Source organism: Cannabis sativa, chromosome 1 (genome assembly GCF_029168945.1).
Source record: "Cannabis sativa cultivar Pink pepper isolate KNU-18-1 chromosome 1, ASM2916894v1, whole genome shotgun sequence".
Classification (NCBI taxonomy): Eukaryota; Viridiplantae; Streptophyta; class Magnoliopsida; order Rosales; family Cannabaceae; genus Cannabis; species Cannabis sativa.
The window spans coordinates 44937045-44950403 of record NC_083601.1 but is presented as its reverse complement, the minus strand read 5'-3'; the positions used below and the strand labels follow the sequence as shown (position 1 = coordinate 44950403).

The 13359-nt window shown below is 25.7% G+C and overlaps 1 protein-coding gene across 1 annotated transcript; it reads left to right on the top strand.

Annotated features, from left to right (window-relative positions):
- The first annotated feature begins 683 nt into the window (after window positions 1-683).
- Window positions 684-7386, top strand: LOC115704619 (probable transcription factor KAN4). Its single transcript, XM_030631820.2, has 6 exons — window positions 684-1449; window positions 1562-1638; window positions 1845-1881; window positions 2515-2788; window positions 3434-3614; window positions 6008-7386. Exons 1-6 carry the CDS (start codon window positions 1146-1148, stop codon window positions 6269-6271), a joined length of 1137 nt encoding a protein of 378 aa, XP_030487680.2. The 5' UTR covers window positions 684-1145; the 3' UTR covers window positions 6272-7386.
- The last annotated feature ends 5973 nt before the right edge of the window (window positions 7387-13359 follow it).

The following is a 13359-nucleotide window of genomic DNA, read 5'->3' as shown; positions in this document are numbered from 1 at the left end:
CACAACAAATTATAATTTTTGGGACTAATACTTTTAGCCACGACCTTTTAGTCATAACATAGGAATAATAATTTATAATTAGTCACAATTTTTTACTTTTAATTACAAATTTTGTTGTGACTAAAAGTAAAATTTTTTGTAGTCCATTGCAGGACTTCATCCATCCACCTCCCCCTGGACACTCACGCGCCGCGCGTAAATATATAAACATATAAATGATATATATGATGTGTGCAAATGGACTGGATATATATTATATATGCAAAGTCATATATATAATTCTTTTTCGGGCTGGAATTAAGGAGAGGGGATACATGTAAGATATCATCATCAATATTATCATATGGTTTTTTGAATTTTTGTAACGTCGAATTTATATTTGGCATGTTTCCTTGAGGACATGCATTTTTATGTCATTATTTATTTATTTGAAAAAAAAAATCTGTGAAAGTTAAGTAATATATCTGCTTATTCCTTCCACATATGTTTTCTTGTTCAATATAATATGATATTTGAATGAATATATGCAAATTTTGTAAAGAATAATCACCAATAATGAATGGCCCCTATGCTATATATGATTCTCAATAAATAGAGAATCCATGAATAATTATTAATGAACCATATAAATATATATGTATATCAATAATAGTTGAAGAGAGTATATATATATATAGTCAAAGAATGTATTGAAAGAGACCTCTTAATAAAGAATGTCTTGGTGAAAAATGATATATCATTATTATAAAGAAGAAACTCTTGATACATGTATAGTTTTTTTCCCCCAATCATGAAGACATTTTTGAACCAAAAAAATCAGGCCTGAAATTCTGTGTCTTCATTTTTCTTTTTCACAATCGAAACTCCAAAGACTAAAAAAACTGACCCCCCCTAGTCCTCGTACCCTAGCGAGTGTGAAAACAAGATTTTTTTTTTTAAAAAAAAAAAGTTGCAGAAGAAGACAAACTTTTGCTACGGAGTCTTACTTGGTATTTATTCTCTTTCTGTTGTAACCCTTTTGGACCCTTTCTCATTCTCTCTTTCTCTCTCTTTTCTTCTTCTTCTATCTCTTAATTTCTCTCTGATCTATTTGGAGGAGACAGTACAGTGAGAGAATATATAGAGCTATAGAAATTATATTATATATGGGTGATAGTTATCTAAGTAGTTCAGTAGTGTCTTCTCTTGATCAAAATGGCACTGGGGAACAGTACTATACTTCAAAATCAGGTGTAATTAAATCATCATCATCATCTTCTTCTTCTTCATCATCAACATCATCATCATCTGGTGTAATTGTAATGAATAATATTGACAATTCAACTGAAATGAAAGGTAGTAGTTCGGCGGTGAGGCCTTATATTCGGTCGAAAATGCCTCGGCTTCGGTGGACTCCGGATCTTCACCGATGCTTTGTGCATGCTGTTGAACGCCTTGGAGGAGAAGATAGTAATTATCATAGCTCACTCTTCTTAATTATAATTATTATGTATAGTTAATTATTAATGAAGGTTTATTGATTTTTATTTTTATTAATTTTTATATATATATATATATGTAGGAGCCACACCGAAGATGGTGCTGCAGATAATGGATGTCCAGGGCCTTACCATATCTCACGTGAAGAGTCATCTTCAGGTACGTAATTGATCAACAATCAAATCCATGATATGATGATGCTCTTTTTTCTTTTTCTTTTTCAATATTTTCTATATATATTCTTGATTAATTCGAGATTTTTTTATTTTCTTAATTTAATTTGACTGAGTTGATTTGGAAAATATCTCAAGGTTTAGTTCTGTCGTGCGTACGTTATAATAATTATTTTTGCTGTGATCACACAGATGTACAGGAGCATGAAGCATGAGCAACTTATTCAAGGTATATATATATATAAAATCCTTAATTAATTTTTATTCAATTAATTATCCATTAATGGTATTTATATACATATATATAAATATATATAAAATTACAGAAACAACAGTAGTCACTTTTTATTGTCCATTCAATGAATTTATTAAACAGCTAGCTCAATTTCGAAAAGTGGTTATGAAAAAGAAGAAGAAGAAATAGAAAATATCTTTCAAAAAGTGCCTTTTGGTATAAAAAAATCTACCAAAAGTACAGTAAAGAATTGCTTAATACGTTTTAGAGTTTTTCTTAAATAAATAAGTGAGTACTTTCAAAATAAATAAATAAGTGAGACTCCTTCGGTTAGAAATAATCTTAAACTCTAAAACGTATATATGAGTGATGTGTTGGTGTCATATTTTTTCAAAGTCAGAGCTAGATGATATAGGCCACCATATATAGGTTAAAAGAATGTATGGAAATCCATATATTTATACTTTGGTATACGTTATTTGTTTATCTAAAGTTATATATATATATATAGTTTTTTAATATGGCAAGTAAGCTGTAATTCCATATATATATTTTGAGGACTTTCATTATTATTATTATTATTATAGAATAATTGATCAATTGATTGAGGTTATTTAAATTGAGCAGCTATGACAGGGGAGAATAGTAAGACAATGGTACTCTTCCACCAAAACTCAAATTTCTATTCCTCATCAAATTTGAACCCAATGAACAAATCTCAACAGTCACACAATTATTTCCAAAGAAACAATATTAATAACGGCTTAAGCTTAACAAGCTTTTCAGTCCCTGCTTATCAGAATAGTTATGGGAATCATGATCATGGCAAGGAAGAAGACCTAGAGATTAACTCCAACACCAACACCAACACCAACACCAATCCTGGAGTACTACATCAATGGTTTGTATACACAGTTTCCTAATTCTTCTCTTTAATTATCATTTTAATTACTGCAAAGAAAAAACTAATTACTTTTCTTTTCTTTTTCGACATAAAAAAATAAGTTTATTAGTTCTTTGCTATATTAAGAAGTTATGTGAAAAAAAAATGGATACAAAGTTGAAGATAGAAATTTTATAAAATTTAATTAACTCAAAATTTTCAGTGCTATAAATTTATGCAACCTCGTTAGAAAAATAAATTAATTATTAGTTTGTTTGGACGAACGGTTAATTATTAACTAATTTTTCAATGTCCTCCCCAATAGTCAGAACAAAATCAGATGATATACAATGTATATTTCTGCCAAAAATAAAATAAAAAAATTGCACGTTTTCGATATATATATATTTTGTAATATTGCATTAATTTTAAATTTTGATCTATTTGATAAATTTGACTTTATTATTATATATGTATATCGTTAATTAATAATTGTGATTGTGAGATTATAACATAACCGCACGTACGTACGCGTGTTGTTCATTACGTAGGTAAAGCTAGGTAATTTGAAAAGAAAAAGAATGGTTTTCTGTTTTAGGCAATAAATAATATTTAGGAATATGTAGTGTTTGATTTTGAATATGTATTTGTGTACATGAACAGGAAAGACAAAGAAGATATGTGGAATAATAATAATGGGAAGAAAGTAATGATGAGAGACCCGTCATTATTATGTTGTCAAGTATCAAGTAGTAATAAAAGATGGGAATATTGGGAGCAGAACAAACCCAATTCCTATATCATCTTCAAGGATCTACTCAAAAGATGCACTGCTCATCATCAAGTACTATACTTTCTATCTCTTTATTCTCTCTCTATATATAAATACTTATATAATAATTGAACACAAAATAATATATATAGAATAATTAAATAATATATATAGAATAATTAGTATTTTTGTTCCTGAACTTTGGACACTATTTTTTCCTTAGAATATACGGCTTGTTAAAAATTTTTCTTAAAATGTAACAGTTATATAATCATGTCATTTCTGTTAAATTCGATACTTTAACCGTTAAAAATTAACATTTTTACTCATTGAATTTTGATCAATATTAAATTTTGCACCCTTTTAAAAAAATTAATTTCAAAAAATATAATTTTCTATTAATTCTAAAAGAATTAAAAAAATTATTAAAAACTTGATAAAAGTATTAAATTAATAAAAAAAAATATTAAGTTTTAGTGCTGAGTTGTATTTGCTTTTTGTGCCATTAAATAATTTAAATAAACTAAGATTTTGTAAAGAAAAAAATTAAGTTTGTGTTTACAAATTCATTTCCTAAAAAAATAAAGAATGAGAATTAAATTCAACAAAAATATAAAATTATTTTTTAAAAAATAGAAATCAAAGTAAAAAAATATTATGTTTATTTGAACAAATTTATATTTTTCGAGAAAAAAATAAACTTAAATTTATTCACATAAAATATAGTTTTTACAAAAATCGAATTTTTAATATATATATTTTTTTTATCTAACAGATTTTTAATAAAAAATAATTAATTTTTTATATCACTTAATTTGTTTTAAATTTTTTATTTCTTTTATAATTTTCTTAATTATTTAAAAAGATTTTTCTAAGATTTAATTTAATTTTTTTAAGATATACAAAAAACATGTTAGATCTTTCTCATTTTTATTTGGAAGGGTGCAATTCGATAGTTGTTAAAGTTTAGGGGATAAAGTTGTTAATTAACAAATACATGTTAGTATTTAAACGGAATAATAATACAGAACCTATCAGAAAGACTAAAATTTATTAAATATAAAAGTTAGGAAAAATTTCATATCAAAAAATAAAAATCAAAAAATATTTTAACAAGCCGTATATTTTAATAGAAAATATTAATAGTATCAAAAATTTAAAAGCCAAATTACTAATTATTCTAATATACATGCACAAAATTATAAATATTTGTGCAGCCCGTGTCACTTCCTGTAAAAGTATATTTATTTTCTATATTTAAAAAAATTATAATAAGTATCTCATTAATTACACACATTATAATTGCACATTTGGAAAGGAATTGTGTAATTAAAATTGAGTGGAGTAATTACAAAAATTGGCGTATTTGTGTGTTAAGTAATTACATAATTTGACTTTTCAATTCTCATTGCTAGAATTAAATATAATTGTAAAATTATATATTTATACTATGTAATTACAATATATTAGCATTTTAGATAATTAATATTATAAAATTATATAATTATTATTGTTAGAAAAAAATAAATAAATAACTAAGATACAAAATTTACATATAATCTAAAACACAATAATATTAATATATAATAATTAAGTATATGTATTTGATCGATTCATACCAATTACATCAATTTGATAGTATAATACTGATTAACTAAGTCTTTCTCTCTAGATCTCTAAATCAGAAATAATTTTATTTATCTAAAATTATCAAAATGACATGTATGTATAGAGTTATATATAGAGGGGACTTAGTTACATCACTTTAGTTGAATTGAGTTTGCTACTTGAATTAACTAAAAAAATCTACACTTCCGCTTCAACTAAATTTTACACACATAAATGTTAAGCCGATTAATTAATCAATAACAATATAATAAAGAATTATTCAATCAACTAATTACATTTTATTAAAATTAATAAAAATTAAAGTAAACCTAAATAAAAAAAAAATGAAAACAAAATTCATATATAATTACAAAAATCACATCCACATATATTATATTTTAAAGTAGACATTAATTACCCATAGTATAATTACACAATACTTCATATATACCACATGTATAATTTTTTTAATTATAATATTTTAAGTGTCAAAACCCTATATATAAAATTCACTTATCTTTAACCAACAAACAATACTTCATATACCATATATATATAATTCTTTTTTAATTATAATATTTTAAGTGTCAAAATACATAAAATTCACTTATATTTAACTGAGACTAGCTCGAATGGTCATCGAGTTCAAGTATAATATATACATTATAATATACAAATGCTTAAATAAAAAAATTCACTTATATAATTTATATAACAAAGATATAGACACGTAAGAAGTATATATATAGTAGTACTGACACCCTGATGGGTGCACATGAAATGTAGTGTATGTATAATTGGAAGGCAAGGGTGGCCTAATTAACAGTGCCAAATATTCCCTTATTTGATTTTCTCAGGAGACCATGATGATTAATGGAAAAGAAAAAGATATAGAAGCAGGGAACAGATCATCATCATCATCTTCATCAGTACTTAATAATATTATGCTGAGCAATCATCATAAGTTTGAGGATAATAATAAAGCACCTATCGACAACGAAGCAGTAACGTCTCTTTCACTAAACACTACTACAACTACAACTAATTCCAACATCTTTTCCTTAGCCAATGCCAAAGATGTCTCTCTTGAGCTTACTCTTGCAATTGCTTCATCACCTTAATTCATCATATCCATATATATATCTATAGCATATATATATAGCTAGTAGCAGCTAAATTATAATTAACCTCATCATCATATATATACACACAATTATATATATGACGACCAAATTATATATATTATTGTATTGACATGCAAAAACTTGTGTACTGTCGTGAACTTTAGGACTAGAACTACTTATTATTAAGTACTCTTTTGGTTTATTTCTTATTTTCCTTGAAATTTTCATGCAGTAGTACTTGAGTAATGATAAATCATTTTGTGTACGTAGTACTACAGTAGTGGATGGAATATATATCATTATAATTATATGCATTAATTGTGCCTATACATGAGAATGTTGATATATATATTAATATATATAAAACCAATCATATCGCGCGGCCTGTTTATATGAGATGAGATCTCTTTAGCTATAAATTAATGATTAGAAAAATCTATTAGTCCTATCTAATACTATCTACGATTTAATCAAAAAATCACGTATTCTGATCAGTGAGGGAACTAGGAGCGGGCCCCTTATGTACCCTTAGAGTGCGTTTGGTATGAGATATTCAAAATAATTTGATTATAGGGAATATTATGAAGGAAAATATGATTATATAGGGAAATGTGTAAACTGTGTTTGTCAGTGTAGGGTAATATGTAATCATATTATTGTTAATTAAATTACACTATTTGGTTGAGTATAGGAATCTTATATATTATTTTAAAAAATGAAAATAAAAAATATTTTTTTATTATATCTATTTAATGTTAATTATATATAAAAATAAAATAATTTATTAAAAGAAATATATTTATTAATTAGTAAACATTAAATTTTATTGTATTTTTTATTAATTAAAATGAACATTTCTATATATTTTATCACTATGTTATTTATTTTTGTTCGCTATGTCATTTATGTACACCATTCGCATAAAATTTATGTATAATAAATATATATATTATTGCTAACTCAGTTAAAAAAAATAATCTCACAGACTAAATATATATATATTGTAATATTTTATTTATGATAAATGATAATATAATTGGTAATTAAATTTATTTATTAATTCAAAAATACTATTCAAATTAATATAATGGAAGGTATAATAATTCAATCCTACACTTTTTTGAGGTATGAACATTACCTTCCTGAATGGTAATTATATTACTAGGGGAATAACATTTCAAGGCTAAATAAATAAATAAAAACCTTTAAAAAAAAAAGAAAAAGAAAATGACAAATATATAAGACTTATTTGGTAAATAAATAAATAGTAACTTAATGGTTGTTCATTAGCTCCACCAAATCTGAATCCGGATTCCGGTGGTGTGTTTTTGAATTTAGGTGGCGTTTGGTTGGAGGTAATGAAATGAAATGTAATGGAAATGAAACAATATTTTTTATTCCATTTTTTTGTTTGGTTGTATATTAAAGTATTGAAATGTCATTCTAATGGAAAGGAAACAATATTTTTTTTGTTTTTAGATATATAATATATATTAAAATATATATATTGGTGTGTATTACTCATGAATGGGTAATATTAATATTAGAAAAATTTGAGTTTTTATGATTAATTTTTATATTTAATTAGAAAAATTTCTTATTTTTTACATTATATATGGGCTGGGATTAGTCTATCATCTGAAAAAAAAAATAATAAAAAAAATTGGCAAAAAAGTGGTAAAAAAAAGTTGAATTTGACTTAAATATTTTTCATATAAATATATTTTTAATATAGTGTAAAAAAAAGTATTTTTTGATATTTTCTTTTATTAAGTAACTAAATTAAGCATAGAAATTCAAATTTCTCTTTTATTATTTACTATCGGACTAAAATCTAATGGTTAAATATTTTTAAAATTAACATTTATAATTAAATTTATTTAGTACCCATTAATGGGTAATACCCATTGAAAAGTATTACAATATATATATATATATATATATATATATATATATATTACATAGTATAAAATTAATTATTGGATAATTCTATAGTAAATTCACTAGAACCGAAGTTTCTATTCCTATCTGTTTTTGTATTTAGAAGAATTTTTTAGTCCATTTTTTTTTTATATAATTGTATATGTTATAATTATTTAGAATCACATGTATATTTTCAAAAAATTCTAAATAATATACAATGCTCAAAATATGATTCAATTATTTTGTTGATGCGTGTCTATTTTTCCTTATACATGGTAAGCAACAGTTAAAATTTTATTGTCAGTATTGTAAGATATTTAGATTTTTTTTTTGAAAACGTACGCGTTTATAAAAAAAATAAACTAAAAATTTTTGTTGGATGAAACAAATAATAGGTGTACCAAAATGATCTTTTAAGGGGGTGCAATATAAATTTTTCAGAAACTTTTATGGTTGGCCCCTCTAGTATTTAAGTGTTGGTTTCGCCCCTCCCGACGACCCACGACCTTCCCTCTCTCTCTAGTTCTCTCTGGTGCGTAGCTGACGACTCACGACCACCACCGCCGAACGAATTGACGAACGATTTGTGATTTTTTTTTTTTGGGTTAAAAATCGAATTTTGGTGAAATTTATTTTTTCTATGATTTTTGTATATGGTCCGCTAGGATAAAATGTTAAGTACGATAGTAGTGTAATCTGTAGGTTAGAGATGAAGGTCTGATAGTGGTCCAATGGTGGTACAATAATTGATAAATGCATGATATATAATCTGATAGTGATCCGATGATGGTCTGATAATAGTCCGATAGTGTACTTAAAATTTATGTCATAGAAGAAAGAGAGAAGAGTGGATGGGTTGTCTGATATAAGAGAAATAAATTGGGGAGATATGAGAAATAGTCTTACATTACCAATAGTGATTTAACTTTAGTTTAGATTGTTTTTTTTTTTACCTAATATAATAATGTTTTATCGAATTTCCCTTATAAATATTATTTTATTAAATTAAGTTTCAAATTTTAGGATGGATTTTTTTAAAGCAATTACCAAATTCATTGATAAAATAAAAATGTTACTTAATTTATTCATGAGAAAAACATTTACAACTAATCTATTGTAGTCACTTAATTGGTCATCTAATGTAAGAACACTCCTTAAAATCAAATAATCATTTGATCACATCTTTCAATAGTGAATTAATATTCATGATAGTTTAAAATGTATTGCATTGGTCTTAATGAAGAAAACCTATAAATTGAGAATGTCATTCTCTAGGAAAATCAAATGACTTTATTCGATAACTCAAATTAATAACCGTACTCCTCTAACTATATAGCCTATTAGATTTGTATGGTTGCTTGTAATCCTTGGACTACTGTTGGACAACCTGGCCGGTTGCTAAGCTGTAAGATGAAATGGATCATAAATAAAAAAAAAAAAAAATTAGATTTTTACTATAAAGATAAATAGTATTTTTAAAAAAAATATTAAAAAAATATGTATATTTTTTAAAAAGTAATTTTTTTTAGGAATAATTACATAAGACACCACTTCTTGTAAAATATTTACATTTATACGTTCAAAAAATGTTTTTTTATATTTTTACGATTTTCTAAAAAATAACACGAAAACAACATAAAATCAACAAGAAAATAACATAAAAGTAACATGAAAATAACAACAAAAAATAGCTTACATATAACAAAAAATTAACAACAAATGAACAAAATTTCAACATAAAAAGACCGTATTTTATGTAAATAAAATCAAAAAAATCGTAAAAATGTTTAAAATTCCATGAAACTGTATTTTTGTTATTTTTTTTTATTGTTTTTGTGCATTTGTGAAATTAACCCTTTTTTTTATTTGGGTCCCTAAAATAAGTGAACCCTAAGCGCGGGCCTAACCTACCTATACCCAGGATCGGCCCTTACCTAATATAAATATATATTTACGTGTGTGCTTTGGTTACACGATTTTTTTCCTTTACAAACTAATATTGTTTGTTTCACATATATTTTTGTATTGAGAATATTAACACATGCTAAGAAAAAAAAATAATGTACTTAATGAAAATGACCAGTTCGCTGGCTAAATCCACTACAAGATACGTCGAAATTTTGTCTAATTAATATTTGCCCCGCACATGAGCCCCATTAATCATCAAATTAATTACAATAATGCTTATATTTATACCACTAATACCATATTCATCAATCAATTTAGTTACTTTTCTTTTGCTCTTCATTTCTGATTAATTAACTAGTTTAGTTAGTATCTGAATGTTGCTATAATAAATTGGATATATTAAGTAATTGTACAAAATATAATTTTTTTTTTTTTTGAAATGGTTTCTTTTTTTCTTTCTTATAAACGAAAATGGTCACTTGTTGTAAATTCCATTGAAATTCAACTTTATTATTATTTCCCTCCTAATTCCCAATCACTCAAATGATATTCCCTGCTAGAAGATATATATATATATATATATATATATATATATTTAGGGTGACGATTTTGTCTGGTGATGTACTTTCACAGAGAATGTATTTCGTGGTACATTAGATGGGTGTTAGCGTACATTAGATCGGTCTCAAGGTATGTTATTATTTTTTAACTCTAATTACTCCTGGATCAACTCCAGCCCTCAGATCAAATAACTCCCCCATATAGAGATTGTCGTATATTACAGAATACATTCCGTAAAAGTACATCACGGGACAAAATCATGTCCCTATATATAATAGAGTAGAGTAATTGACTTTGTTCACTTATTAAAGTGAATTTGAAATTCTGAGACCTGACACATAAAATAAGTAAGACATTCCTAATTTCCTACTACTACTACTACTTCTACTACACCAAACAAAGTGTGGTCAATTTCCGAATTTTCACACCACATGTATATAGGTAGTCAGTAAAGTTACAAAATTTAATATAGATTACATGAACTGGTCATATATACTTTTTACATAATATATTAATTTGACACGTAGATTTTAGATAAGAGAGTTTATCAAATGATCAATTGGTATAATTCAGAAAAAAAAAAATATCAGAGAAAGGGTCACACACGCAACCTTGGAATTATAATATATCGATCGTTAATTTAAATGCACTTGTGTAATTTCTTATTCGTATTCATTCACAACGACTTTTAATTAAGGACAATTAATTAATTATGTTGGTTTATATATTGGTGAGTTTATTATTCGTGTGAAACAGAGGATATAACTTCAGTGATGGAAAAATTTGAGTGCCATTTGTAAACTATATACATTATACATATATATACTAAATAATAACACATGTTAATTAATTTTTTGTAAGAATACATTATGGCATAAAAAAATTGTATATATATATTTAAATTTCAAAAATCTAAAAATTTATACATGCATATTAATAGCTTTAATATATAAATAAATGAAATAAATACAATGATGAATATTATTATGTTGCTGTATGGATGATTCTATTATTATTCTATTATTATTCTTTTTCTTTTTCCCACTAAATTCTGAATATATTTTGTTTTTGTGTTTTGAATTTCTAAAATGTTGAAAATAAGGCTAGATATGGGAACTGGACTCCACTTCAAGTTAAAGATAATTAATAAAGAGGGGGAGTTGCTGAAGTGGGAGTGGTTTGTATTCCAATATAAGAAGTAAAGCTATATACACAAATCAAATTAAGGACCTTTTTTCTACGTAGAAAAAGACAAGCTACGACAAAATAATAATAATAATAAAATCTTGATAAGATATTACGTGCCGATATATATTATTTTTTTTATATATGTATACCATCTTTGAAATAATACATGCATTCTTTTCTTGTGTAGTACTAACTAGAGCAAGTATTTGGTTGACATAAATGACAATCAATATAAACCTTGCTAGCTTAGCCTTATAATATATCTTCTAGAAGAGACATAAGATCATAACCTAGCTAGTTAGCTCTACCAGCAGCACAATCCTATATAGGTGTTCATTCATAGTGATAAGCTAAAATAATAATAAATTTGATCATGAAAAACTGGTATATGATATTAAAAAAATAATACCATAATATATAATTTTAAAACTATTATTTGTACTGCTCAACAGCCGCGTATAGCTAGCCAAACAATATTTTGTATTAATTTAATTAATTCAATTAGATATATAGGACTTGGAGAAAAATTAAGGTCATCATATATATGTCAATCCCTAAATTGAGTGTTGGAAAAAAAAAATGATTGAGTATGGAGTATATGAGGAGATGGTATGGGTATATACAGGACCAAATTTGAGTTGGCGGGCGTACACTACACTGCAAGAGTCTACCACTATACGAGTAGACCAACCCCAAAAAAATTCATAACCAAACCAAACCAATATTTATATATATATATATTCAACCTTTTGTTTTTCTTTTTCTTTTTATCGCACTAGCTTATAGCTTGAATGATCACATGGCATCCACATGGACCATTTCACCATCTTATTTGGCTGCTTATGTGGACAACTCTTTATTTAGCTAATTAATTAAACACTAACCTACTAATTAATTTTTAATTATCAAATTCAATTAGTGGTCTTCTTCGATTTCAAACATGACACATGGGTATATATACGTAAAATATAATATACATATATAATAATATAAGAGTTTGTTATCATGAGTAGTGTATCTCGCTAAGGCAACCATCGATTTTTCAAGAAGATATATATATATGTATTAATATAATGTATACATATCATAATCACCTACTCCACCATCTCCATAAATATCAGCTTGATTTATAATAACATTGATTTTCGTAAATTAAGCACAATCCGACAAAACATTGTTCGGGTTTGATTAAAATGAGGCAAAGACAATGATCCTATGAAGAAATTTAGTCACCCTGTCTAAGATTAGTTTTGATTATTTTGTTTTGTCGTATATATTGTTGTTGACCAAATTAGATGGACTTTTCTTGACTTGACTCGGACGTTTCTGGTGATAGTGCTTCTCTCTTTCAAATTCAGTAACACTCGTAAGCATGGACCATTAGTAAAATTATGCATGGGCTACAGCTGTGATGCTTATATATAGAGCTCACATTGCGGCAATATTGGAACAATAAGCCAAGCAAGTACATAAAACACAGAGCTTAAGTGCTTAAAAACAGAGCA

What these genes read in the sequence shown, in the direction of transcription:
- LOC115704619 (XM_030631820.2), top strand. Translation starts at nt 1,146, where the DNA reads ATGGGTGATAGTTATCTAAGTAGTTCAGTAGTGTCTTCTCTTGATCAA. An exon ending in ACGCCTTGGAGGAGAAGATA is followed by an intron (nt 1,450 to 1,561) that starts GTAATTATCATA and finishes ATATATATGTAG; the next exon opens with GAGCCACACCGAAGATGGTG. An exon ending in GATGCACTGCTCATCATCAA is followed by an intron (nt 3,615 to 6,007) that starts GTACTATACTTT and finishes TGATTTTCTCAG; the next exon opens with GAGACCATGATGATTAATGG.